The sequence below is a fragment of the Amphiura filiformis genome, chromosome 12, assembly GCF_039555335.1.
Source record: "Amphiura filiformis chromosome 12, Afil_fr2py, whole genome shotgun sequence".
Classification (NCBI taxonomy): Eukaryota; Metazoa; Echinodermata; class Ophiuroidea; order Amphilepidida; family Amphiuridae; genus Amphiura; species Amphiura filiformis.
The window spans coordinates 35,144,418-35,169,551 of record NC_092639.1 but is presented as its reverse complement, the minus strand read 5'-3'; the positions used below and the strand labels follow the sequence as shown (position 1 = coordinate 35,169,551).

At 36.9% G+C, this 25,134-nt stretch overlaps 1 protein-coding gene across 1 annotated transcript in view; it reads right to left on the bottom strand.

Moving 5' to 3' along the window:
* Positions 1-1,009: 1,009 nt before the first annotated feature.
* The window catches only part of LOC140166117 (cryptochrome-1-like), a 45,749-nt gene continuing 21,624 nt past the window's right edge, over positions 1,010-25,134 (bottom strand). The window contains exons 4-12 of the mRNA XM_072189503.1: positions 19,525-19,709; positions 18,580-18,668; positions 16,637-16,777; positions 8,862-9,032; positions 8,202-8,342; positions 7,380-7,531; positions 6,775-6,872; positions 6,307-6,411; positions 1,010-5,840 (exon numbers count right to left, since the gene is read on the bottom strand). Coding sequence (XP_072045604.1) covers positions 5,497-5,840; positions 6,307-6,411; positions 6,775-6,872; positions 7,380-7,531; positions 8,202-8,342; positions 8,862-9,032; positions 16,637-16,777; positions 18,580-18,668; positions 19,525-19,709 — 1,426 coding nt within the window. The 3' untranslated portion in view covers positions 1,010-5,496. The remainder of the gene's footprint in view (positions 5,841-6,306; positions 6,412-6,774; positions 6,873-7,379; positions 7,532-8,201; positions 8,343-8,861; positions 9,033-16,636; positions 16,778-18,579; positions 18,669-19,524; positions 19,710-25,134) is intronic.

The following is a 25,134-nucleotide window of genomic DNA, read 5'->3' as shown; positions in this document are numbered from 1 at the left end:
AAATCCAAAATTACGAGAATTTCAACGTTTTAAGGCGATTCAAATGAAACGATGCTGTGTAATACATTGAACAGCACAGTAAACACATCTGTCCACAATATAATCACACACAAATATCTGTTAGAATGTCTGTACAATTGATTACCATCAAAAATATATGCACACACAGAAAGCTTATAATAAAATAATAATTTTTTCAATTTCTTCATTAGAAAAGAAGAAAACACTCTATAAGGACATTTCAAACCGTCTAACTGCATGGATGGAACTGGTTTGGATTTTGCTATGAATTTAAATTGTACTAGAATTAATCAATTTTAACTGCTAAGGCAAATATGACAATATAAATAAGGAGTGGCAACTGCTTACACTGGCTGTACAGGAATCTAAATATTAACCACTTTCAAAATAGTCCATCCTTCCCTCAATAATACTTTTACCAAAAATAATATATCAGACCTCTCCCTCTCCCAACAAGTATGTGTTTTGCCCGTGGTGTAACAATTCGTATCCCCCTAAACTACTGCAACTTCCCTAGCTTTAAACATAAAAACATAAACAAGTTTAAAACAAAGTTAGGGATGGAAACTCTGAAAGAGAAGTCCTCCCAATTTGCTTTCCAAATGTAGAAAATATAAAGGTATAGTTTCTTCCTGGTTAACAAGAACTGCTATACATTGCAGGGAAAAGCTAATTTCCACACTCGCCAATAATAGAAGTAACAAACATTTGAAACAATGTTAGGCTGAAGAAAAGTCCTTCATAACGTCAAGTTTCTTCCTGATTAACAAGAACTCCTAATCGGATACGTTATTTCTTCACTCATCAATAACAGACATAACATAAAACATGTTCTAGGAAAGAAGTCCTTCCCAGTTCCAAATGTAGATAAGGCCACGTTTCTTCCTGGTTAACAAATACTGCTTTAAATATCCTGACTGGAAAAAATTACTTCCTCACTCACCAATCAATTTAATACTTTGTCTCAAAGCAATATGTTATTGCAGGATTTTTTGAGTTTTTTTTATTTTTTACTTTAGCGGGAATAATGCGCAAAAAAGCGGGCAATTGTATTAATGTGCGCGGGGAGTTTGAGACAAACTATTTAATTAAGATGGCCTAACAGACATAACATAAAGAAGTTGGAAACAAGATCGGGCTAAAAAACTCCTGAAGAGGAGTCCACACCATTTCCAAATGTAAATAAGCATAAACATTATTCTTGGTTAACAAGAACTGCTACAAATATCTAGACATAACATTTTAAACAAAGTCAGAGCTGGAAAAATCTAAAAAAGAAGTCTATCCCTAAAACAGAAGTCTATCCCATTTCCAAATGTTAATATAATAGTCAAGTTTCTTCATGGTTAACACAGAGATGCAAGTGGCTATTAAGTAAAATGCCTCAAAATTTGCCAAAAACTGTGAATCGCATCAGTGACCCAATTGCAGAAAATTACCCAAAACACCAGCAAAATGCCTGACATTGAGCAATTGCTGGAAAACTTACATCCATGAAACTGGCACAAATAGCTAGAAACATCATTTCCTCACCAATTCTTCCAATGGGCAATTTTGTTGTATTGCAGTCTACTTATATTTCTGTATCCAAGCAAAGAATCACTCTCCAATTCATCTTTTTTGTTGAAATGAGAAAAATTAAGAAAACAAACAATAAATTAAGAAAAAACAAGATGATATGGAGAACAGGAAATTCTAGAGAATCTTCCATCTAATTTTAATTTTTTTTTCTGAATATTGTTTCCTCATCAGTTTACAGTTGCATAGCTTGAAATGTCCTTATAAACCTACATGTATTATACCTTACTTAATTGAGGTAAATCATGTTGGCTCCTTGGGCATAAATGTTTAAAATTTAAAGGCAATGAAGATACTTTGTCTGACATACAAAGGCTAAGGTAAATTTCATTGGTATTCTTTTTTTTAAATTTCAATGATGATTTCTGCTATTATCATAATTTTAAGGTAGTGTATGCTTAATTCTGACCCCTATGCCTTCAAATCCCACCTCTGGACGGTCAATGATATTTTAATTAACTAATACATAAACAGGTTACTTTTCAATAATTGAACTATAAATTAGTTTGCATAATTAAAATACCCTATAGCTTTGGTTATCAGACATAGCACCTTAAAATAACACATATGATATGCACTTCACAATAAAAATCTGATAAAATTCCTCCCAATAATATCTCGAAAATTATACAATTGACAATTGTTATCTGTTCACCATGATTCACATTCTACCAATAACATTGCTGTATTGCATCGGAGTGAGTAACATTTAGGAATGACTTTGATAACAGCAAGAGAGATGCCTGAAACTTAATTTTGAACTAATGAGGTAGATTCTCTCAAATTTCTATAGGGCCAAGAGGGCACCACTGCCTCTAGCAGTTCAACATACATAAATACCACCATACCATCTCTTTACAAACCCATTCTTAGTGGAATGCAAGGCCTGGCCAAGAGGTCACTCACAATAGGCAAAATTTGAGTTTCCATCCCTTGATATTTCCTGCATCTCTCTACGCTGGTCCCTTGAGATTGTTATCTCTCCTCATACTCCCAACTGATCTGTTGTAGTGCAGCACCAAGATGTATGGGAACCACCACAAATTTGATATCTCTTACCAAAAGTAACACCATATTTCACAGTGAATGATTGATGTTAAAACATAATTCTGTATCATTTCCATGCGGACGGAGCATAGCCTTTGGAAGAAGTTCAAGCAAAACTGCCATTTTGCCCCACTCATCCATCAAATTTACACAAAGATATATAACTCCAATGTCAAAGTCCCCAGAAATAAGGCAAATTTTGGTATCTTCCTTAACTACAATTCTATATTTATCAATGAATAAATACTGCTCACCAAAATTCAAATATCATGAAGTTGTGATAACAGATCAACATATTAACTTTGTGCATCAACAAAATGTTCCTTTTTTTTCTTGAAACACAAACCCTTTAGCCTCTTTCAAGAGTATAGTACAAAACATTATACATCTGGACCATAGAGTTCACTTCAATATTATATTGCAAAAGTGCAATCTAGTTTAGAAGTTACTAGCCTCTATCAAAACCCAGTATCACATTAGGCACAACCTAATTAATTCATAACACAAGACTGTGGGAAAGCTTAGCTTCTTGGACTTGCAGTCCTGCCCACATTATTCATCGACTCCACATAACATTCTATTGTGACTATAGCGGGAATTTCAATTGAATGAACACAGCTGTACTCGATCCAACCGTGATCGTTTATCTCAAATTTCAAACTACAACGCCAACGCATAACCTTGGATATAATACTAAGTAACTATCCAATCACAAATGCATTGGCATGGTTACGCTTCCGCGTTATACTCACACACAATCGCACAAGCTGGCGTACGTGGCGCAGTGTACTCAAAAAAATCGCCACATTATGTCAGGCTGTGTTGATTCAATTGAAATTTCTACTATAGTCTATACAAAATCCTGAACACAGTGCTGTATGTGGATCCTGACTGCCAACATTCAAGTCTGCGGATAAGGCTACATCATATCAAGATTTCATATCTCCCAATAGTCACACATTTAACAATGGAAGATCACTATAAACACAATTTTTTTTGGATTAAATTTTCCTTTTTCATTACAAAAATAAACACTAATATCACAGGAAATCACTGTTTCAATCAAATTACAAGTACCGCCATAGTGCAATTTTAAAATCACAAACAGTAATGGATAAATAGGAAAGTGGAACAGCTTTCACAAATAAATTACAACTTTTTTTTAATCACATCATTATGTGGTATGATAAAGTTTTATCAGTATTATGCCAAATTTCCAGCCTGCATGACTTTCAGAATGCAAGAACACCGCATAATAGCGTGGTAGTATGTGACTAGTGTGACATCACATATAAATACCTGGTCCAATCACAGACCAGGGATTCAAATGAGCTAGCTGGATGAATGGCAGCTATATGCAAATTAGGAGATAGATGTTATGTCTGTGATATCATTATTTGTCACAATTATTAGCGCAGCAGAACATTTGCACTAATATCTTTCCATTACTATTATATTGTAAAGTACCATATTGCTACTTTGAAAAGTGAACTTTGGCGCAAATTCTTGCCACCAGTGGCGATTGGTTCTTTTTTTTTGCTCCATTTATTTTCTGATTGTGTGGTCCGGCAATGTCTGAAAACCGGAGGGGTAATGACATGGGGCATACTACTGCCTTGCTGAGTACACATCAATGACATGTTCAGAAGGACCATACATATCTGCAGGAGCATATTACTGATTTGACTTGATCATACCATATCTTTTTTTTTATATTATAATTATATATTTTTAATTCAAATATCGATTTACAGTAAAAACATTACATGGACACCAAAAGTGGTGGCTATATATCCCCAAGGTTCATAGAATTTCCTCAGAGAAGTAGCACTATTCCTAGACCAAACAAGGCCTTATGTAATCTTCAATAATTTGAACAAAAATGTAACCTCATAAAAGTTGCTAAAAATGTTTTACGTAATTTTCCAGTCCAGTCGATCTTGAAAAAGGCAATGAAATTCTTCACAAAAAAAGATATACTTAAGGCCAGCATAAGTTTGTAACGATGATCTCGAGCGATGCGGTTGTTGTTGTTTGTTACCGTTTGTGCATGTGTGTTAATTTTCACAGCCGTTATCATTATTTATATCTGTGTTGAATACTCAGTGTTCTACATAATTGTCCTTGTGATTGTTTTGAGACTGCACTTCAAATTGATGAAATTGCACCACAACGTTCAAAATGGAATACAATTTTGCTCCCCAAGAAAAAATTAAATCCTGCTTGAAGCTTTTTTCCTGAGATTTTTTTTTCTCAATTTGTTATATATTTTTTCACAAATAGGTCGAAATAACCCCTGTACCTAGCATATATGTATTTGTTGGATACAAATACTCAATATGATCTCCATCTTATCATCAAACTAATGTAATAGGCTTTTCTTACTGCATAGACATGCAGCAAACAAAACACAGACATGTATCATGTTTACTACACTGTTCCAACTTTCCTTACAACTGGTTAATTTCAAATTGTTTTGTTGACTGCTGGTGTCTATAATAAACTAAAAAAAACACCCTGTGTTCGTCATGTGGCACCATATAACAAATCTGTACAATGAACCTAGTAATAACTGATTTCTATCAGTGATACTGAAATTGGTTCTTATGCGGATGCATTAACCCTAACAAAGGGTTGCTACTGTCCATACGCAAAGGTGTGTAATTTATAGTGTCCAGATTGGACGTGAGTACCGTATCAGTATACGTGGTCACCTGAGGTATTTCAGAGGCTAGTGCGTAGTGGTGACTGGGGATGACCATATCACCTGTGGCGGTCACCATGTAATTTGACGGAGTAGATGTAATTGGGATGGTAGAAGTAGTAGCAAGGTGATAGCTCGGGGTATAGTTACTTTCGACGGAACTTGTGTAAACTCGATGTGCTCGGACTGGTATAGCTAGCACTGCTTAATAACGGAGTGTTACTTGACATTGGTACAGACCCTGATGGTATAGACCCTGATGGTATAGACCCCGATGGTATAGACCCAGTGGAATACATAGATTGACGAGAGCTATGCGGCAACACCATATTACAACTCTGATCCACACTGCTGGTTCTACTGTATTCTATTGCACTGACAGTGGTAGTGTTGTCTTGCCTACGTTCTGTTGCCATGGTCGATACACGACCTTTCTCAGAAGGCACAGGACCTGAATCGTTGTTTGAACTAGGTACAGCAGCAAGTAAACCTGTAAAGAGAAATTGAAATGAAAAAAAATGTGTTGATTCATTTGTGTTGGGTGTAAGTATTGTAGAATAATAATCTACACATGCTCACTAGGATGTCAAACATATCAGGACAAAGTTCTTGAGCCCTGATGTTTATACACTCACAAAACAAGACCTTTGAACTTTGAATGTGCTGGGTACAAACACTTGTACTCCATATCTTGGGCTTAAGGTAAAATTTGCAGCTATCAGAATTGAAGAGGTTAACCTATCCCGACCGATGGAAATGAGAATTATTTGCATTATATGACCGCACTTTTTTTCAGGCCCGAGGGACATGCAAGCATTCAGTCATTACTCCCCTGGTCTAAACTCTTTGATCCATGTGTGTGCTGTGGATATCAATATTGTTTCAGGAGATACTTTTTTTTACATCATTGTCCACTTTCAAGATAAGGGTGTCAGCCTGATGATTAAACAACGTACCTGGTCCAATGTACTGTGATATTTCCTGATAGACTTTCTTCATTTTCTCAAGGTTGACATGACTAGCTTCTGCATGGTTCACCATTGGGTATGGATAGTCTGTACCTGAAATGGAAAGGAAAAGTGTGAGGTTAATTTTTAACTGGTGTTAGAAACACATCCCCAGAGACCGTTGATGAGCAAGGGCTTTACTGCTTGCTATCATAAATTATGTATCTCTCTATCTCACTCTCCTTTCTTTCATCTTTCCCATTATATATGCTGAATGAGTAGTGTCCATCCTACGTCAATTATACCCTGCCTCTGTGGCATAACCAGAAGGGCAGTGGGAGGCATATACCCCCTCCCCAGTTAGGATCCTTGCCTCCAATTGCCCCCCCATGAGCAGGGCATCTATGGCAATCATCCAAATTCCACCTTGTAGCTGGCTGAGGCCTTGCCTTACACTTTAAGTTATGTTTCACTTACCAATGACACACTTTGCCTGTTCCTGAATACTGGCTGGAGCTGTCCAAGGTTCAAAGATATATTCTGTGGGATAATCCTTTAAGATCGGTAAATATTTCCTATGAAAATAGAGATTAAAAAACAAGAATATTAATAGTACAACTCAAAAATGGATCTTTTGGAGATGCCTAATATTGGCCAAAACCAAATATTTCATGGTGCAAAACTTCACAAATGTCCCCTTAAGTTAAGGATTCACCTTATAGTAGGTGTATCACTTAATTTAACTTAATTAAGCTTAATTTAGCTTAATTGACAAGTTTCAAAATATGGTGTGCTGTAATGGGATATTGGTATTATTTAAGGTTATGGTGAACTTAACAAATTAAGTTTGGAGCACGGCTATAAGAATTATATAATATGGACTTGTATCATACATACACTGTGTGATACACAAACCTCCTATTCTATTCATCAGAGGACTGTATTAAACACTTATTCAGAGGACATTTTTGACAGCACATTGCCATTCTGAGGACATACGTTATAACTTTGGTGTCCTCGCAAAGGTGGCGATGTGTCTGTGTGTAAGGGCAGGCAATATGTGCGCATTTCAGTCAACTCACCTAACATAATCACCGCTTGGATCAGTGCGCCTTCCAAACTTGATAGGACAGTAGCAATGAAAGAAATGCTGGTAGAAAGAGCTGCAAGACAACCATATCCAATTGCCTGCATTGACGCTCCAGTCGGCCTCCAGTAAATACTCATCAAAAACCTGCATAGCACACAAAGTAAACATGGTTAATCTTTGTTCACAGGTAGGTCCCATGCACAGAGTGGCTAAATTAAGGGGGTAGTGCCAGAGAACATATCTTACACTTCCCACAATGCATTTCTTCTCTATACTGATTTGTTATCTAGTGCAACATGGGTCGATAGTGACAACAAATACCTCAATTGCAAGATCTGAATGAGCTCTGTTAATTGGGGTATTTTTTTGTCACTATCGACCCATGTTGCATTGAAGAGCAAATTAATACAGAGAAAAAATGCACTGTGGAAAGTGTAAAAGTGGCGTGTCCAGGGGGGCTTTGGGTGCTGAACCCCCCCTCTCCCCTTGTTAAAAATCATGTAAAATAAGCCGTTTTTTGGCGATTTTAGCCATTAAGCCCCCCGCATAAATCTGAAAGAGGGTCTGAGCCCCCGCATGAAAAGATCCTGGACACGCCAGTGTGTAAGATATCTTAGACTCTAGGGTAGGGGTAGCATCTCTAAAGTATTACTTTTTTCATACTAACTTACAACATGTAGAGCTTAAAAATAAAAACAATTCCATTTCAAAACTTGCCTCTGGAGTGAGCATATTCCAATTTTCATCAGGATTTTTTAACAAGAAGTTTGTAAAGGATATGTCATTACTAGTGCATCGTTTTGTCATATCTTACCTTCATTCCTTCCTCCCAACTGATCCAGAGATCACCCCTAGTTAAGAAGCAAGCCACCGCATGCCTGGCTAACGGATGTATCCAGCCTTCTAGGCGCAACTGTGTCATGATTGCGTCAATCCAGGGGAAGCCTGTCTTACCCTGTAAATGAAAGAATCATCAAATATTTGAAATTATAAACAAGATTTATACATGGCTAGTTGCATATGAGGGCGCTTTTTAAAATAAAATCTCTGCACCGATTACAGACCTCTACACTCTGTATATCTCGCATGTAGGGACTACCTCCAGATTATTTCACCATTTTTGCACCTGGCAAGCTTAGATTTGTCAGTTCTACAAGTAGTGTTTTAAATAATCAATCGTAATGGCCTGTTTGTTTACGATATGCAGGAATTAAATATGTCGTATGCCTACCGGGCTACACACAAGAGCATGCCTGGAAAAATGTGTATTTCCCGGGAACATCACTCAATTTTCAACCATTTCTTTATTTCACAGACGATAATTTCCCACCAAATGGAAAAATTCCCCTGAAAAAGGATTTACAAGTTCCTTGCTTATTCCATTCATGTCCAAGAGTAACATTTTTTTAATTTTCCATCAAATTTTCATTTAAGGTAAATAGCCATAAAATGCAGAAACTACTCTCTTACGTACCTCTGTCCACCTATCCAAGGCCTCTTGATTCTTCGACCAAGGAATCTGCACGCATATCGGGTTCCCAGTCATTGTGTCGAAATTTGGATTGTTGCATGCCACGGCAAAGAAGAACTCCCTCCAGAGGAGATGTCCGTGAAGAGAGAGAGGTATGTTGGTTGACTTCTTGACCTGTGTACCCATAAAAAATGTGTATGGGTATAGTGGGAGAGAGTAGAAGAGAAAAAGGGGAGAACCAAGGAACGAAATGTGTCCCGTGTTAATGACATTCCATGTGTTCAATATATATTATTGATAACATAAATAATGGATTTTATTTGTCACAAACATTTGGCCTGTAATAGCACATGCTTTTTGTAGGCTGCTTTCGGCTGTGAATTCAACAAAAAAAAGCATCAAGCGACATGGAGGCAAACATAACAAGCAACAAACTCGCATTTCACTTTGTTTGCTATGAAATAATTTGTTTGATCACCTTGGTGGAAGCGTGAGTGATGACAAAATAATAGCATATTAACCTGTAATAAGAACTGATGATGATAGCAATAATGAAGGCTACATGCTTTCTAAGTTTAAAAAAAAAAAAAACCTACAAACCCTGCTAAAAGCTGCATTTTGAATAATAACAATAATATTTTTTTTAAACACACAAAAAGCTGCCCAGTGCGAATTGCTGAGTGCAGAGTGATCAATAACCTGATAATGGGAATAAACATATCAAATGATTCCAATCACGATGACGAAGACGAAGACTTTAGACATCGATGACGAAGAACGACAACAAAGGGCATAGTTAACTTTTTTGAAAAGAGTCCCCAGAACAGGGGGTTGAAAACTTTGTCAACGTTATGTAGCCACATCGTAAAAAAATTAAGAGTTGGACAACAGATTAAGATCTATAGCAATGTACATGTCGAAGAAATTGGTACACTTTCATTCACCCCGGGCAATAATCAAAACAAAAACAACACATGATGATAAACTGCATTCTCGGGGTTTTTTCCCCCAATTGCATTGACATTGATCATGCGCACAATCCAATCATGTATGCCTACGTACATTTGTCATGAATTACTTGGTTTTGATCTGATCTATTGGCTATCCATGTCCATCTCTTAAAATATGTGTTGCCAAACTCAATTGAAATCTTTCACAAATAAATCAATATCATACTTTTCCCCCCTTTCTCCCAACGCTTTTTGATAACAATATTTCAGAAAATATATATATATTTTTTTCAAACTGATAAAAAAGAAAGATTTCAACTGACTCTGGCAAATATGATGCGTTGGTTTATCACTTCCAAAGTCGTCAACCAAACCAGTTAGTTACACAAAATGCCTCCACTCAAAATGCAGTAGCACCCTCTAACAGTCGCACCATGTACTGGCAAAGACTGCCTGGCATGCCATTGGACCATAAAGTGATCATTTTGTGCAACTTCTGCTCTGGGATGCCATAACCGCTTCTCAAAGAAATGAACTGTGCTCTTTTTTGGTGTTAAACTCAAGTCCCTAACCAATCTAACATTGAAATAGTGTTCATTGTCTAAGCAGTAAACAGAGAAATAACAGAATGCTACTCCAATAATAATGCAACCAGACTTTGTTACTTTAACAAAGACAATCAGCTCTTAAGCGTAAATCAGAATTACAATGTGTATATTTGGATAATGTGTTAAGCTAGTCAAGTTCTTTTTGCTTTTTTATGAAATCTAAGAAATTATATTTATTTCAGTACTCCCTATCCTGATATTATCATACCGTTACTCGTAACTTGGTACATCTTTACATACTTAATAATAGTACATCTGTACACATTTACTAGATATCAAAAGTCTGAGACATAGATTGGAATACCCATTCAATCAAAGCTGGCTCAACCTCCCCCCCAGTAGTTGTAATCCTTGCCCCTATAATATGCATATCTTACTTTTCACCAACGCTATAATTTTTGAGGAAAATGCAAAAATAGGCACAAAATTGGCCAGGGGTGTAGTACCCCCTTAAGCAGTACCCAAGAAGAAAAACTAAATCATTCCTATCATATATTGCATACATTTACAGGTCTTATAATTTCTTTATCATAATATTTGCATTCATTCATTACCTAATTCATAGAATGACAGTGATAACTTTTACTTTTATAGAAATAGTTTGTTGGATGGACACTAACTGTATGTCCCTTTCATAATCCAAGTAGTAAAGGTCATTCAACTCAAATCCTGGGTCATGTACTTTGCCATCATAACCCAAATCCTATACCACCCCTAAACCATAAATTAATCCTAAACCAACCCTTATTACTGTACAATTACAACCCTTACCTCTGTACAATTTAACTTAACACTTTAACTATCAGCTGATCGAGTTCTTGGAGCCACTTAAAATTTGCAGTTTTATTGACACTAGTCCTAACCTAACCCTAATATTATACCTAATCCTGATACCTAATCTTGAGGTGCGACAGTCATTCTTAAGTCTTACCAAATTCATAACCACACTCCATAACTATTGACTTGATCCCTCAAAAACTGTTTCTACTATTTATGACCTTTTAGCCTCACCCTACACATATATCTATCACTTAGTGTGTGAGTGTTTTAAACTGTAAATGTAGTTGGGGTGTACTTCTGGTTTACCTTAAGAGCTTACCTCTGCCAATACTGAGAACAAACCTGCTAATGAACATCACTCATTTATGCCAACTCCAACACTACAAACTTGAACAGACCTCAGCGTTTTCCCACATGTGTTATATGGGGGAAACACTGGGGCCCTCAGATGGGACTTGGCATAAATGAGTAGTCTTAAAATTAACCAATCAGTAGGTTCCTCTTCAGTAAAACAGTCTTCCATTAAAGCAACGGTGATGTAATCAACTTGCATTTTTATTGAAGTCGATTTTTGTGATTTCATTTTTTTCTGAAACACACAATTGTTCATACCTCGTTTTTTCGCTCGTGCACAAGTTTAGTTGATTTTACATTACCTCGTCAAAACGCGCTTTCAAGCTTGATGTCTACTTACCGCGCGCTCTGATCACAAGTTCACTACAATACCTCTCAAACAACATTGGGAGAAATGCCGCCGTTGAATATAAACCTGAAGTAAAATGGCTTTAAAATCCTCGGCTTTTAAAAAGTGGACAGACCCTTGAAACCATGTCAAAATGAAGAGACTTAGAAATACCGTCAATGTTGTAGTATTTTTGTTTAAGAAAATAAATTCAATTGAAAAACGGTGAAATCCACTCAGATGTGCAAAAGCTGGCTGCAAGTCCGTGGAAACCACAGTGAAATATAAAGTCGACGACTTTGTGTTCTTTATATTTCACTATAATTACAAAAAATCAAGCCTGATGTACATAACACCAGTGATTTCACTGTTTTTCAAACGACATTCATGGCATTTTGGGGAATTTCATTCGATCGAATAAGCCACATCATTGTAGTTTCAAAGGTGGAATAAAACGAAAGAGAATCAAGGGTATATGCAGAAACACTTAAATTTGCTGGCACAAATATTGCCTCCTACATGTAAGCATAGGGTTTCAAAGTCCCAACACGGATGTTTTAAGACATGGACCATACATAGCAGCTTTCCTAATGCCCTGTATGCACTCCACGTCTAAAAACCTCTGTGCTAATACAAATGCTGACACAAGTGAGCCCAATATTTGCAAAAAAGAGAAGCACTTCTCCGAGTATATCCTTGATTCCTGTCGAATTATACCACTTTGGACCTACAAGTTATTGACCACTCTATACTCAGTTCAGCTTGAAGTTGACGGTGATGTCAATGCGGATTTAAGTGGTTGCAGTATAAGAAACCGTGCGTGTTACCCAGCCATGCACACTGCTGGCTAGGGTATGAATAAAATGACCGGTTTAATACTGCACCCACTGGTATAATGCATTGGCACCAGTCAACTTCAGGTTGACAGAGTATAACTCCTTTTGGTGTTGTGCAACAGTTGGGGTAAAGCCCCAAGAGAACAATGGATGGAAAAATAACTGAGCACATCAGTAACATCTTATCTTAATGTTTACAATCCATGTGTGGTGGTGTGTTGGGGTGTGGGTGTGTGTTTGTCACAGAGACATAGTTTAAGCTCACGGCTGTTTGATGTATATAGAATTGGCTTCATTATTAACTAAATGCAAACTATAGATGGCGCTATTTACCCTAAATCATATTTCTTTATTTGCAAGGGTTAGGTGATTAATACCGCCATTAAAACAGCTGGAATAGGTGAAACAAGCAACAAGGAAATTTTTATAAACATATCAAACAATAAAAGGAATTATTTGTATTAAAAGCTTTAAAGTGTAATTTCCAGTAACTAAATAGCGCCACCAATTTTGTCATTAATAGATACATTTAAAAAAATACTATAAAAGTGAATAATTTGGTAAAAGATGGGAAATTAAAGTTGAGAACGACTCAAAAGCATCTGCATACATTAGCACGATATCACTTTTAGCTGTTTAAGCCTAAAATTTGGTTATACATGATGTTTTGTTTGAAAAACTAATAAATGATCCCATCAAACAACCGTGAGCTAGAGAGAAAGAGAAAGATATATATAATAGAGAGAAGAAAGGTATGATCTGTACTTTGCATACATGTCCATCTATTTCTGCATGTCTTTGTTATATGTGTATTTGTTGGTGATGTGAAGTATTAACTGCAAACAATAGCATAAGTGTCACTGAACTAGTCCTCTGGAATTAACGGAGCAGGAGCAAATATTTCACCGGTAGTGTGCACTCAAAACATTACCATTTGTAACTTGATTGGCTCGCCATACATATGGCATCAAACCATATTTAACTAAACGGGGTATTCCAGTTAAAATCCAAGCACCCCCTATGGAAGACATGATAATCTCCCACACAGGGGGTGTAGATTTCAAACTGAGTCACCCATTCAGATATTAACTATTAATTCGCACTTCTTGGAAGATTAAGGTTGTGTCTTCCAGAGGTGGTTATGGATTTCAACTTGAATACCACAATATAAGATGAAAGAACTCAAAATTGTCTCAATGGAAAATCAGAGCTGTTTTATGTTTATCTCTTCCATGATGCGTCGCTTCTTGCTCTCAAAAATACGATTAAAGTAAACATTTTTTATGCCACATTTTATATTGTGGTCTGCTAAGCTTTTGCAACATTAAAAATGGTGGAAAAATCTGTTAAAGGTGAAGCAAAAAAATGATATTTAAAGCAAATTCAAAAGGAAAGAATAAACATGTTTGAATTTGTTTTGCGAGCACACATCTCTATTGAATCTCCTTTTCAGATGTAACTTGTATACAAGAGTCGTAAACTACCAGTGAAATTATTTGGCTCCCCAACAAGTCTATTTGTATGAAATATATGATATAAAAGTGCATTAATTAATGGGATTTACAAGCTAAATCAAGGTTGCCACACACTTATTTTAAAATAACAATGAAGTTTAAATGATTTTTTTCGATGATCAAATCAAATTTTTATACAACAAAGTTATTAATCGGCCTCCAATCACCCCTTGTTGAACCAACCCTGCTACTCTCTTTCATTATATACACATTTTTAGTTTGTCTGTCTCGGTTTTACAATTATCTAACTAAGTTTGAATTCTCTCTGGAATTTTAAAAACCAAAATCAAAATTTCTACGACTTCCCCCAAATTTTCCATACCTTGCCATCACATTATAACTGGCACCAAAGAAAGCAAGGCAAAGGCAAGAATCAGTGCCAAAAGCCAATCCCAAAAACAGCTACCCTTTCCTCAGTTTAACCTGTACAATGTAAATCCCTGATATTCTTTGATGCACTTTTATCTACAATCTGTTCAACAAAATAGACTTGTCACATGGCTGGCTCCCTCTTTTCCAGAGAACCGTGCAATCCATTGATCTGATGGGACATACATAAAAATCAATCGTTCAAATTATATAAAAAAAATATAATAAAATAAAATAAAATAAACTGTTTTACTTTGAATTTCAATGTTATAAAATAATCAAACCATTAATTAAACGATCAACAAGTTACGCTCATACAGTAAGTATTCTTCCTCATAGCTAAATATTGCCATTCAGTCTTTGTATGTTTTGGTGGGTTTTTTTAGTTTTTTTTTTGCCCTTTTTTTTCTTTCTTAATTTAAATTACCTAATGCAACTTATGCATTTACTGTGATTACTATATTGACTACTAGGATTCAAGTTAACTAGATTAAGCATTTGTACTTAATCTTAAAAAAATCTTCAGTGGGATATTAACTGAACTTGACATTTGTAACAAATGTCTTGTAACAAATGTCTCTTTCATTTTTGTTCTATTTTTTGGTATATTTTTCAAATCCTGTTGGCATGGTTACTATAAATCTGTATTGAAACAGACATGCTGAGGAAATCCTCTTTGCAAAGAAATTATTTCAAAATCATATTGCTAAACGTTCCTTCATAGTTGACACAATTTATATTGAATGGCAATCATTTTAGTGTTAACACAAATTTCAAATGAATAAATTAATATTAAATAAATAAATAACATGTTCATAAAGTGACCTGTTCTCACCATTTCAAGACAAAGAATTTCATTTCATATCAAAAAATATCACTTTTTTTGCTTTGTACAATGCAATCACTTTCTTTAGAAACATCCTAAAAGTGGTAAGTTAAAAATTGTATTTTGTGTGGTGGCTGAATATGTCAAGGAAAACATCCATGGACATTTTGGCAGTTTCATATCATGTTTTTTTTTTTTTTTTTTTTTCCCAGGGAAAATCTGGTTTCGGACCCGCATAAAAACCGGAAATCTGTAAAAAAAAACCTGAAAACTTACATCCCTGTCAGGATATCAAGTATCAAGAGCACCATTCAAGCATGACTTTTGCTCACATTTTCTTTATTACTTTCCGAGATATAAATATTTTGGAAGGGAAGTGTACCTATTGAACCACAATTACAGAAATAGCTTTTTGAGATGTTTTTACGAATTTGATGTTCACTAGTTCTTTGTTGACGATTTGGTGAGATCAGATCTACTACTACAACATAGATAACTAAATTATGATAAATTTTATTAAAAATAGAAATGATAGAAAAATCAGCAACAGGATCTGCATGTGCACACATTAACATCTACTTTATACCAATGTCAAAACATTATGGTTCCATAGAGAACAAGACCAGGTCTACAATTATTGCCCTTTTAGTCATCTATTCTTCTAATTACATTTCAGAAGTAACATCCAAAAGAGAAATTAATCCTTATTTTGCAATTTTCCAATGCATGCGCATATTTTTGGGTGGATTTGGGGCAAAACCCACCCCCCCTCCCCGGGTAAAAGTCGGGGTGGCAAAAAAAGAAGGCGGTGGAAGATAAAGGCGGCAAGATGAATTACTAAAGAAAAAAGGGCGGGACAGAAGGGGCGGCAAGAAAATTATTAATGAAAAAGGGCAGAAAATGGCAAACTAGATCTTTTTGTTCGCCTACAGGGCCACAGCTCTTGATGCGGGGCTAATGGGGGGTGTAACACCTCTAATTCTTTAATGAAAAAAATGTTGACAAAATTTTTTGCAGTTTAACAGTTTGATCATAAGCAGTTTTGTTAAGGACCAAATACAATTAATGTCAATGTGTGCACATGCAATGTATCAATAACCTTAAATATCAAATCTTAATAAAAAATAAACCATTGCTCACAATTAAAATGAATAAATTATATAGCTTATAAATTATATAAATATATTATACATCAAAAAATACTTTGACCTACCTTTTGATAAAGTTCTGCAAGTCTCCAGTAAAAGAGACGTGGTGACAAGCATCCAAACCTGAGATATGGACCCAGACCTGTTTGACTTGCCATCAATGAGGTAGGTGACATGCGAGGACGCTCAAAGTTTGCTACCCAAGCCTAACAAATGTACAAAATAAATGAAGGATAATGAGTTATTACTACCACATATATATACTGAGGAGAATACAGGCTCCCAATTCCACTCTTTATTGTGCTGCTGTTAGTCATAGAGCAAAGATTGGGGTATTGATTGCATGTATCATCTATCATATACTTGTATCTCTAGCAAGGGGGGGAACTTTCAGAGGTAGTTTTACTTCATCCACAGGGCTATCAGAGGTAGCGCTACTTCATCCAAATTGCTATCACTCAGAGGTAGTTCTACTTCATCCAGTGTGCTGTTAGAGGTAACTCTACTTCATCCAGTGTGATATCAGAGGTAGTTCTACTTCATCTACGAGTGCTATCAGAGGTAAGTCTACCTCATCTAGAGTGCTATCAGAGGTATTCTACTTCATCCAGAGTGCTATCAGGGGTAGTTCTACTTCATCCAGAGTGCTATCAGGGGTAGTTCTACTTCATCCAGAGTGTTATCAGAGGTAGTTCTACTTCATCCAGAATACTATCAGAGGTAGTTCTACTTCATCCAGAGTGCTATCAGAGGTATTCTACTTCATCCAGAGTGCTATCAAGGGTAGTTCTACTTCATCCAGAGTGCTATCAGAGGTAGTTCTACTTCATCCAGAGTGTTATCAGAGGTAGTTCTACTTCATCCAGAGTGTTGTCAGAGGTAGTTCTACTTCATCCAGAGTGTTGTCAGAGGTAGTTCTTAAGTTCTACTTCATCCAGAGTGCTATCAGAGGTAGTTCTACTTCATCCAGAGTGTTATCAGAGGTAGTTCTACTTCATCCAGAGTGTTGTCAGAGGTAGTTCTACTTCATCCAGAATACTATCAGAGGTAGTTCTACTTCATCCAGAGTGCTATCAGAGGTATTCTACTTCATCCAGAGTGCTATCAAGGGTAGTTCTACTTCATCCAGAGTGCTATCAGAGGTAGTTCTACTTCATCCAGAGTGTTATCAGAGGTAGTTCTACTTCATCCAGAGTGTTGTCAGAGGTAGTTCTACTTCATCCAGAGTGTTGTCAGAGGTAGTTCTACTTCATCCAGAGTGCTATCAGAGGTAGTTCTACTTCATCCAGAGTGTTATCAGAGGTAGTTCTACTTCATCCAGAGTGTTGTCAGAGGTAGTTCTACTTCATCCAGAATACTATCAGAGGTAGTTCTACTTCATCCAGAACACTATCAGAGGTAGTTCTACTTCATCCAGAGTGCTATCAGAGGTAGTTCCACTTCATCCAGAGTGCTATCAGAGGTAGTTCTACTTCATCCAGAATACTATCAGAGGTAGTTCTACTTCATCCAGAGTGCTATCCGAGGTAGTTCCACTTCATCCAGAGTGCTATCAGAGGTAGTTCTACTTCATCCTCAGTTCTATCAGAGGTAGTTCTACTTCATCCAGAGTGCTATCAGAGGTAGTTCTACTTCACCCAGAGTGCTATCAGAGGTAGTTCTACTTCATCCAGAGTATTATCAGGTAGTGCTACTTCATCCAGAGTGCTATCAGGTAGTTCTACTTCATCCATAGTGCTATCAGAAGTAGTTCTACTTCAGCAACCATGCTATCAGAGAGAGTTCTCCTTCATCAACAGAGGTAGATCTGCTTCATCCAGAGCGCTATCAGAGAGAGTTCTACTTAATTCAGAGTGTTATCAAGAGAGTTCTGCTTCATTTACTGAGCTATCACTGAGAGTTCTACATCAATACTTGTCATAACATTGGTACAAATTTTGAGACAAAATTGGGGAAAAAACAAATATCACAACTCTAATTATAGTCCACATTATTTTGAGTAACCTACCTTCCTCTCCAGATGGCGGTCTAACCTCTGTTTAGCCTCTGTCTCACCTCCTTTCCACACTGCCGGTGGAATGGTATCCAAATCAAAACCTAAATGAGAAATAAAATAGGAATATACCACAGTCCAGTTTTCAAGCTCAATAATAAGCTTAAATTTTAAATTTTAAGTTCAACATGACATTTTTTCTGTCACATTTTGTACAACAAGCATGGACCTGATTTCCAAAGAAAACAAATTGGGATCTTTTTTCCCATCAACTATGAAAATTTAAAAAAATACGATTCAGAGAACCAGACAGTCATACCAGTCAGTAAAAATTCACCTTAAGCATGTTTACATCCTGCTCTTCAATTCAAATAACAACTTCCTGTAGTTTGATTATTTATACAATATTGTAAGACAGCGAGGAAGAATACATAAGATGGATCAAGTTATGGTAATTTAAATTCTACCAGTGCTGCTTAGATGCAATGCTGTTGATATACCACTCGATACCACCTCGTTTGTTGTCATGGAAATTGATCGTTTGTTATTGGAACTTGTAATACAATATACCACATTCTACACAGTGACGCAATGACAGCAACATTTGATACGTAGTTACGCAAATGACAAAGCCGTAATTTGTTACATTTGTTGACAATCATAGGTCTTGAAAGTCAAATTTGATTCCAGTATGAATTTCAACAAGTTGTTTGCTATTAGAGTAAACACTTCAAAGTATTAAATTATTTATATACCACATCAAAAATTGTGCTGTTTCATGGCGCTAAGGAGCCATTTCCATGGTTATGGTTTCAGCTGTTTTCAAATAACATGTATGTTTGGTAGAGTATCCTGTGATTTATCTCCGATTTGATTTTAACAGTCTCACGGTGTCTCTCTACCCTATCCTGTTTATAAACCTACCCAACCCCCTGTAATTAAACCGAATAAAGGACCTACCAAGTTCTTCTAGAGTCGGTATACCATATTTGTCAGAGTGGTCTGGTCCTATAGCAGTGTCCATTCCTTCTATATCACTAGCAGTAACAGAATCAACCGGATGAGGGGGTGACCCCATGGTGGACACAATGGACTGGAAACGTTTGTACGTCAATGGTGGTTTGTTGTTGTTAAGACTCTGAATCCTGTAATTACAGAAAAAAAAGCAATAACATTAATTCATTTTAGAGAAAATGATACTGATAATTGGGCCCGATACACGATTTTCTAAAATATGCAAAACCATGTGATTACCTGCAGATTTGAAGAGTCCCTCCTCAACCTACAGCTAAACCCCAATCATTTGTAGATCTTTTTTTTTTAAATCAGGAAAAAAATCACCAAAAAACTACAATTTTGTATCAAAATGGTGCTAAACTGTACCCACATTCACTTCATTACCTATTAAATATACAAAGACATTGATTTTGTACCCATTTCTATAAAAAATCTTTCACAGGTTTTAAATAATGCATATTTTGCGTATTTGTAGCAGCCCTGCCGATAATCAAGTTTCTTTTTATGGATCTGAGTACTTGAAATCAGCAGTCCTTTTTTTTTTGTGCGCAGGCATTGTAAAAAACAGTGTCAGATATGGTTCCATTTCGCAATTTGTAGCTCCCTCCTCCGTATTTGTGTAATTATACTACACATATTTAAATTGAGATGAAACAGCAGAAAATCAAGAGTATCAAATATTTATTTATTTCCTCATCCACAGTCTCTGCCCACGCAAACATGATCATGCAGTTTTTCAAGTGACAATTATACTGATCGACATTAGTTTAGTAAGTCATTTATACGCTAATTTCGCTGTATCATGCTTGCCTGGGAGAGAAATCGGTACGGTGTCAACAACAAGTGGAATTGAAAGCTTCATCCAGTTATGAACCTAGCCTGTAAAATACGATGTCATGTCCCTGCAATCATTTTGTAAAGGTTTTATTTAACCTGGGTAGATCATTCAGCATTACTCTCCCTGATGCCCAGGGACCAACTGCCATGCATTACCCTGTTCGAAACTGGCTGCAAGGGCTTTGTCATCCTCTGCATCTGCCGTACAATTCAGATGTAGCAATTGAACCTTTTCGGTAAATCCCATAAGCCTTTGCAAGTACACCTGGGATGTCGTCATTTGACGTCACACTGAGCTACGCCGATGCGCACATCGTTTAGCGAACATCGTTACTGCGCATCGCAAGTTGGCGTGACGTCAAATGACGACATCTCAGGTGTACTCGCAAAGGCTTATGGGATTTACCAAAAAGGTAAGACTGGGCCATGTCACTCTCTCTAACTTATGTTATTCTTTGTGCAAAAGATCAAACAAATCATACAGAGAGCAGACAAGAATTTTAAAAGTAGCATGTATAAATGTTTAGGCTTATCAGCTTATTTCATTCAAACACTTCAAACATATTGTGTTTAAGATTCTGTGCATATAGCTTTACATGTTGTACTGAGTGATGAGACAATGTGTCAGCTTCTAGTTTTGAACTATATAACTGCCTTGACAATATAAGGGGGAAAACAAAAAAAATCATATTGCAAGAAAAGTTTCTTGCATATAGATGTTCCATTTATGCATAAAAATGATTTCAGTTTTTGTGACGTACATGAATGTCTACAGAGAGCCAATACACCTGCATCAGACTGCAGTTAAAAGCTTTGCAACATTTTCTAAGAAGCTTTCAGCTAACCCATTTACATTTCTCTCAATATCTCTCACTTTTGAGCAAAATTTCATGCAGTATCATGTGCTACAAAATAATATCCATCGCTATAAACCCGTGCGTGGGTGTATATCATCGCAGATTTTTTAGATTGATTTTGTATAGTCACCTTTTATGACTGAGCTCCTGGAGGGATCAAATTCTCCAGGTTAGCTTTACTCAAAAGTTAACTGCCCTGAATGGATTTTTTTTCTCTCTATTTGACATTTTAAGGCCAATAAATTGATCACCATGATTATACACAGACCAAGCATACGACTATGTAACCCACCTTGCGGCAAGTAATAAAAGAATACAATTTGTGAACAAAATTGGAAATTGCATTAGTAAAATATGAATATTCCAGTTTTCAATATATATAATCTTGTCTCTGAAACCAAAAGATCTCTTGATTTTTAAAGGTCATGTATCACTGAAATACTATAATACCACAATCTGAAGGTGCTAAGTCTCTGTATGATTTTCTGTTGCGACAAGTGCTGTGGTTTCACATTTCTCTGCTGCATTTTTTTGCTCATATAGCTTTGTTCGGGGCAAAAAGACAAAAAGGCTATAGTTTGCAATACAAGTACATTCATAGTCATATTCTCATAACAACATGAGTAGAATTCTATATCACTTGTGGTACACCAACGCAAACCATTATGTCCAACAAAAGCCATCCCATATGTTATTTATAATGCCTACAATCCTGCAGCTTCTTTGTTTTCTTTGTTAAGAGTGGAGCTTCGCACAAATTACTTGAGAAACACAGGTGTAAGACAAACAACCTACGCAGAAAACCAAAGCCTCAAAAATTTGCAGGGTTAATTGTTGTTTCACAATCCACATAAAAAATAAAGACGTACCCTGGCATTGCGCAATCCAGGGTAGCATAAAACTTGACACGTAGTATGCTAGCTCCTTGAAGCTGGATGGGTTTACTGTGCATTTTCGATTGACCACTCAAATTAAGTGTGAGACCACAGTTGCAGGGAACCAGCACATGTATGTCAAGTCTACTCCTCAAGAACTACTGAACTGAGACTAGGTATGGTAGCACTCACTTGAATACATTTTTCTGTAGAATTTATGGTATCGTGTCTATGATTTTATGAAGAAAGAGTAGAAAAGTTCATATTTACACTCGGACATTATATAAGATCCCATGAGGGTCGATTACCCTGGCTAAACTAGGACACCGCTAATTTCCTGTGTCCCAAACTAATTAAAGTTACACTTTTACCTAATTTCCAACTATAAAATGTCTTTTTAGATTTTGTTATTTTAATGCTAATGCTGAGAAAACTATTGAATTTGGGCTAATGTGACAAATCCTCAGTTGATTACTTGTCCGATATCGGATCAATTTCACTACAACTACAACCACCAGACCAGCAACAACACCCTCACCAGTACAACTATATAGATGTACCACCATTAGTCCAGCAGCAGCACCACCACCAGCACAACTACATGTACCACCACTAGTCCAGCAACAACACCACCACCAGCACAACTACCACCACCAGTCCAGCAACAACACCCCACCAGCACAACTAGTACCACCATCAAACTATAGTAGTACCACCACCACCAGCATAACTACCACACCACCACCAGCATAACTACCACACCAGTCCAGCAACAACAGCCCCACCAGCACAACTACATGTGCCACCATCAGTCCACGACCACCACAACTACCACCACCAGTGCAGCACTACCACCACCACTCCACGGCCAACAGGTTCCCCATCCACACATACAAATTTAACTTATTAATCAGCCTGATCAGTATCAGCATTCAAAGGGTATAGTATAATCAACAACAATCATGCAGCCTCAATAAAATGAACTCGTCTCCCAGGCTTATCAATGCTGAATTTGATGAATATTTTAAGGGCTCCTTGAGGAGTAGAAATATATTAGTTGCAACTTTCACTTTCTAATTTTGCTTTGACTTTTTTTGACTCACAAACCCGGATTTTGCTCAGCTTGTATTGCTCGGTGCACAGAATCTAGCAAATTCTCAAAAGAACAGTTTGTGGGTATGATAGTTATTAAATGGCCCATAGCCAGGATTTATTGGGGGAGGGGAACAGGGGCAAAAACGTGGACTTTTGTGAGTTTTCCATATATATATATGTTTTCCCTGTTAGCTTTGTATCTCTTGCCATATACATATAAGACAGTATTAATTAGTATTTTGTAGAAACTAGATTATTGTTGTATTGTTCTTGACTATACCTGTATGTTGGGTTTAATGTCAATAAAATTGATTGATTAAATGGCTGATTTCAATGTTTTTACTTAAAAAATTGACCTTTTGTAAAATTCCTACAAAAAAGAGCTTAATTTTAAAAATTTCACCCTTCCCTGGTTGTTAATTACAAATAATTTTAGGGAAATGACAACTTTCTGACTTTGTTTTCCCTCCATAATGTGTTTGTATATTTCTTGTATTAATCTATCTATGTCTTTCATGCCCCGAATAGTTTTTATGGCAAATAAAAAATGAATACATGAATAAACAGGGAGCATATAATAATAGCACACCCTCACAGATGAAAGATAACTGTGATGCCCCGCCAGGTCGTTGACGGAGGTGGGATAGAGGACTCGGTCAGACTGAAAATAAGTTAACCCACGCATAATCAGTTATTTTGGGATGCTGAATATATCTTCGTTCATCTTTTGTAATGAATGCCCTCAGGGCTGCCGAGAGCTGGCCGGGGTATACAGATCTTAAGGTAGATCAAAATTCACAGCCATATTTTTCTACCAATTGTCCAGGCCCGTAACCAGGATTTATTTGGGGCTGATTTGAAAAAGTGGACTTTTTTTTCAAAATTTGGACCTTTTTGGATTGGGGCGGATTTTGAAAAAGTGGACTTTTTTTTCAAAATTTGGACCTTTTTTTGTCAAAAATTTTTTTTCACTCGCTACGCTCGAAAATAGTCCCAAACAAAAATGTTTGGTAGACTCATAACCGGTGCGATCTTACCTTTCCGATGTTGATTAAGATACTTCTTGCATCGATCCCGAGATGCGGAAAAACCAATAGTCATTTTGTCCCACATAAATGAATAAATAACAAAACCCCCGATCCCCGGTGGACTCACCCAAAAGGTGACGTCACACCATATGATCGCCCTTATCCGACTTGGGATCCCTACCGGACCAAACTTGTAGGGGTGGCGGGGTCGGGATAATCAACATCGGAAAGGTAAGATCGACGGTTATGAGTCTACCAAACATTTTGTTTGGGACTAGACTCAGTACACCGGTCGATCTTACCGTTCCGATGTTGATTAAGATACTTCTTGCATCAACATCTGAAAGATCGATCTAGCAAGTAACCGGACGGATGGAGGTACAAGATTGGTCAGCATCTGATCAGGATCGGGGCGGTAACGATGGTTTTCGCGAGGTCAGAAAATATTTTCCCCAACGGTCGGGAAACAAAAAGACCACGCGATCACAGACATAAACCTCCTTACTTAATAAGTTTGGTGGTTAAGAATAGCGACACTGGTTCTTACCATGCTGAGTATTCTGTATAGTCTGAAAACCTGGTACCCGTACACCACCGTATTATGATCGCCCGAACAATGTCCCGGAAAACCTCCCGCCCCGTCTCTGATTACTAACGTAAACGGAAGTATCGTAGAGAAGGGCGAAGGTGGCTTCCGGGACACCGCCTGCTAGATCTCCTCAAGGGACAACCGAACGGTATACCCAAGATGATGAGATAGCTCGTGTCGAGTGGGTCGTGGGACGCGAAACCTTCGCGATCCCCGGACCCCCAACACCTGGACCAGCCATTGCGACAGCGGCTGGACCGAAAGGCTCTGTA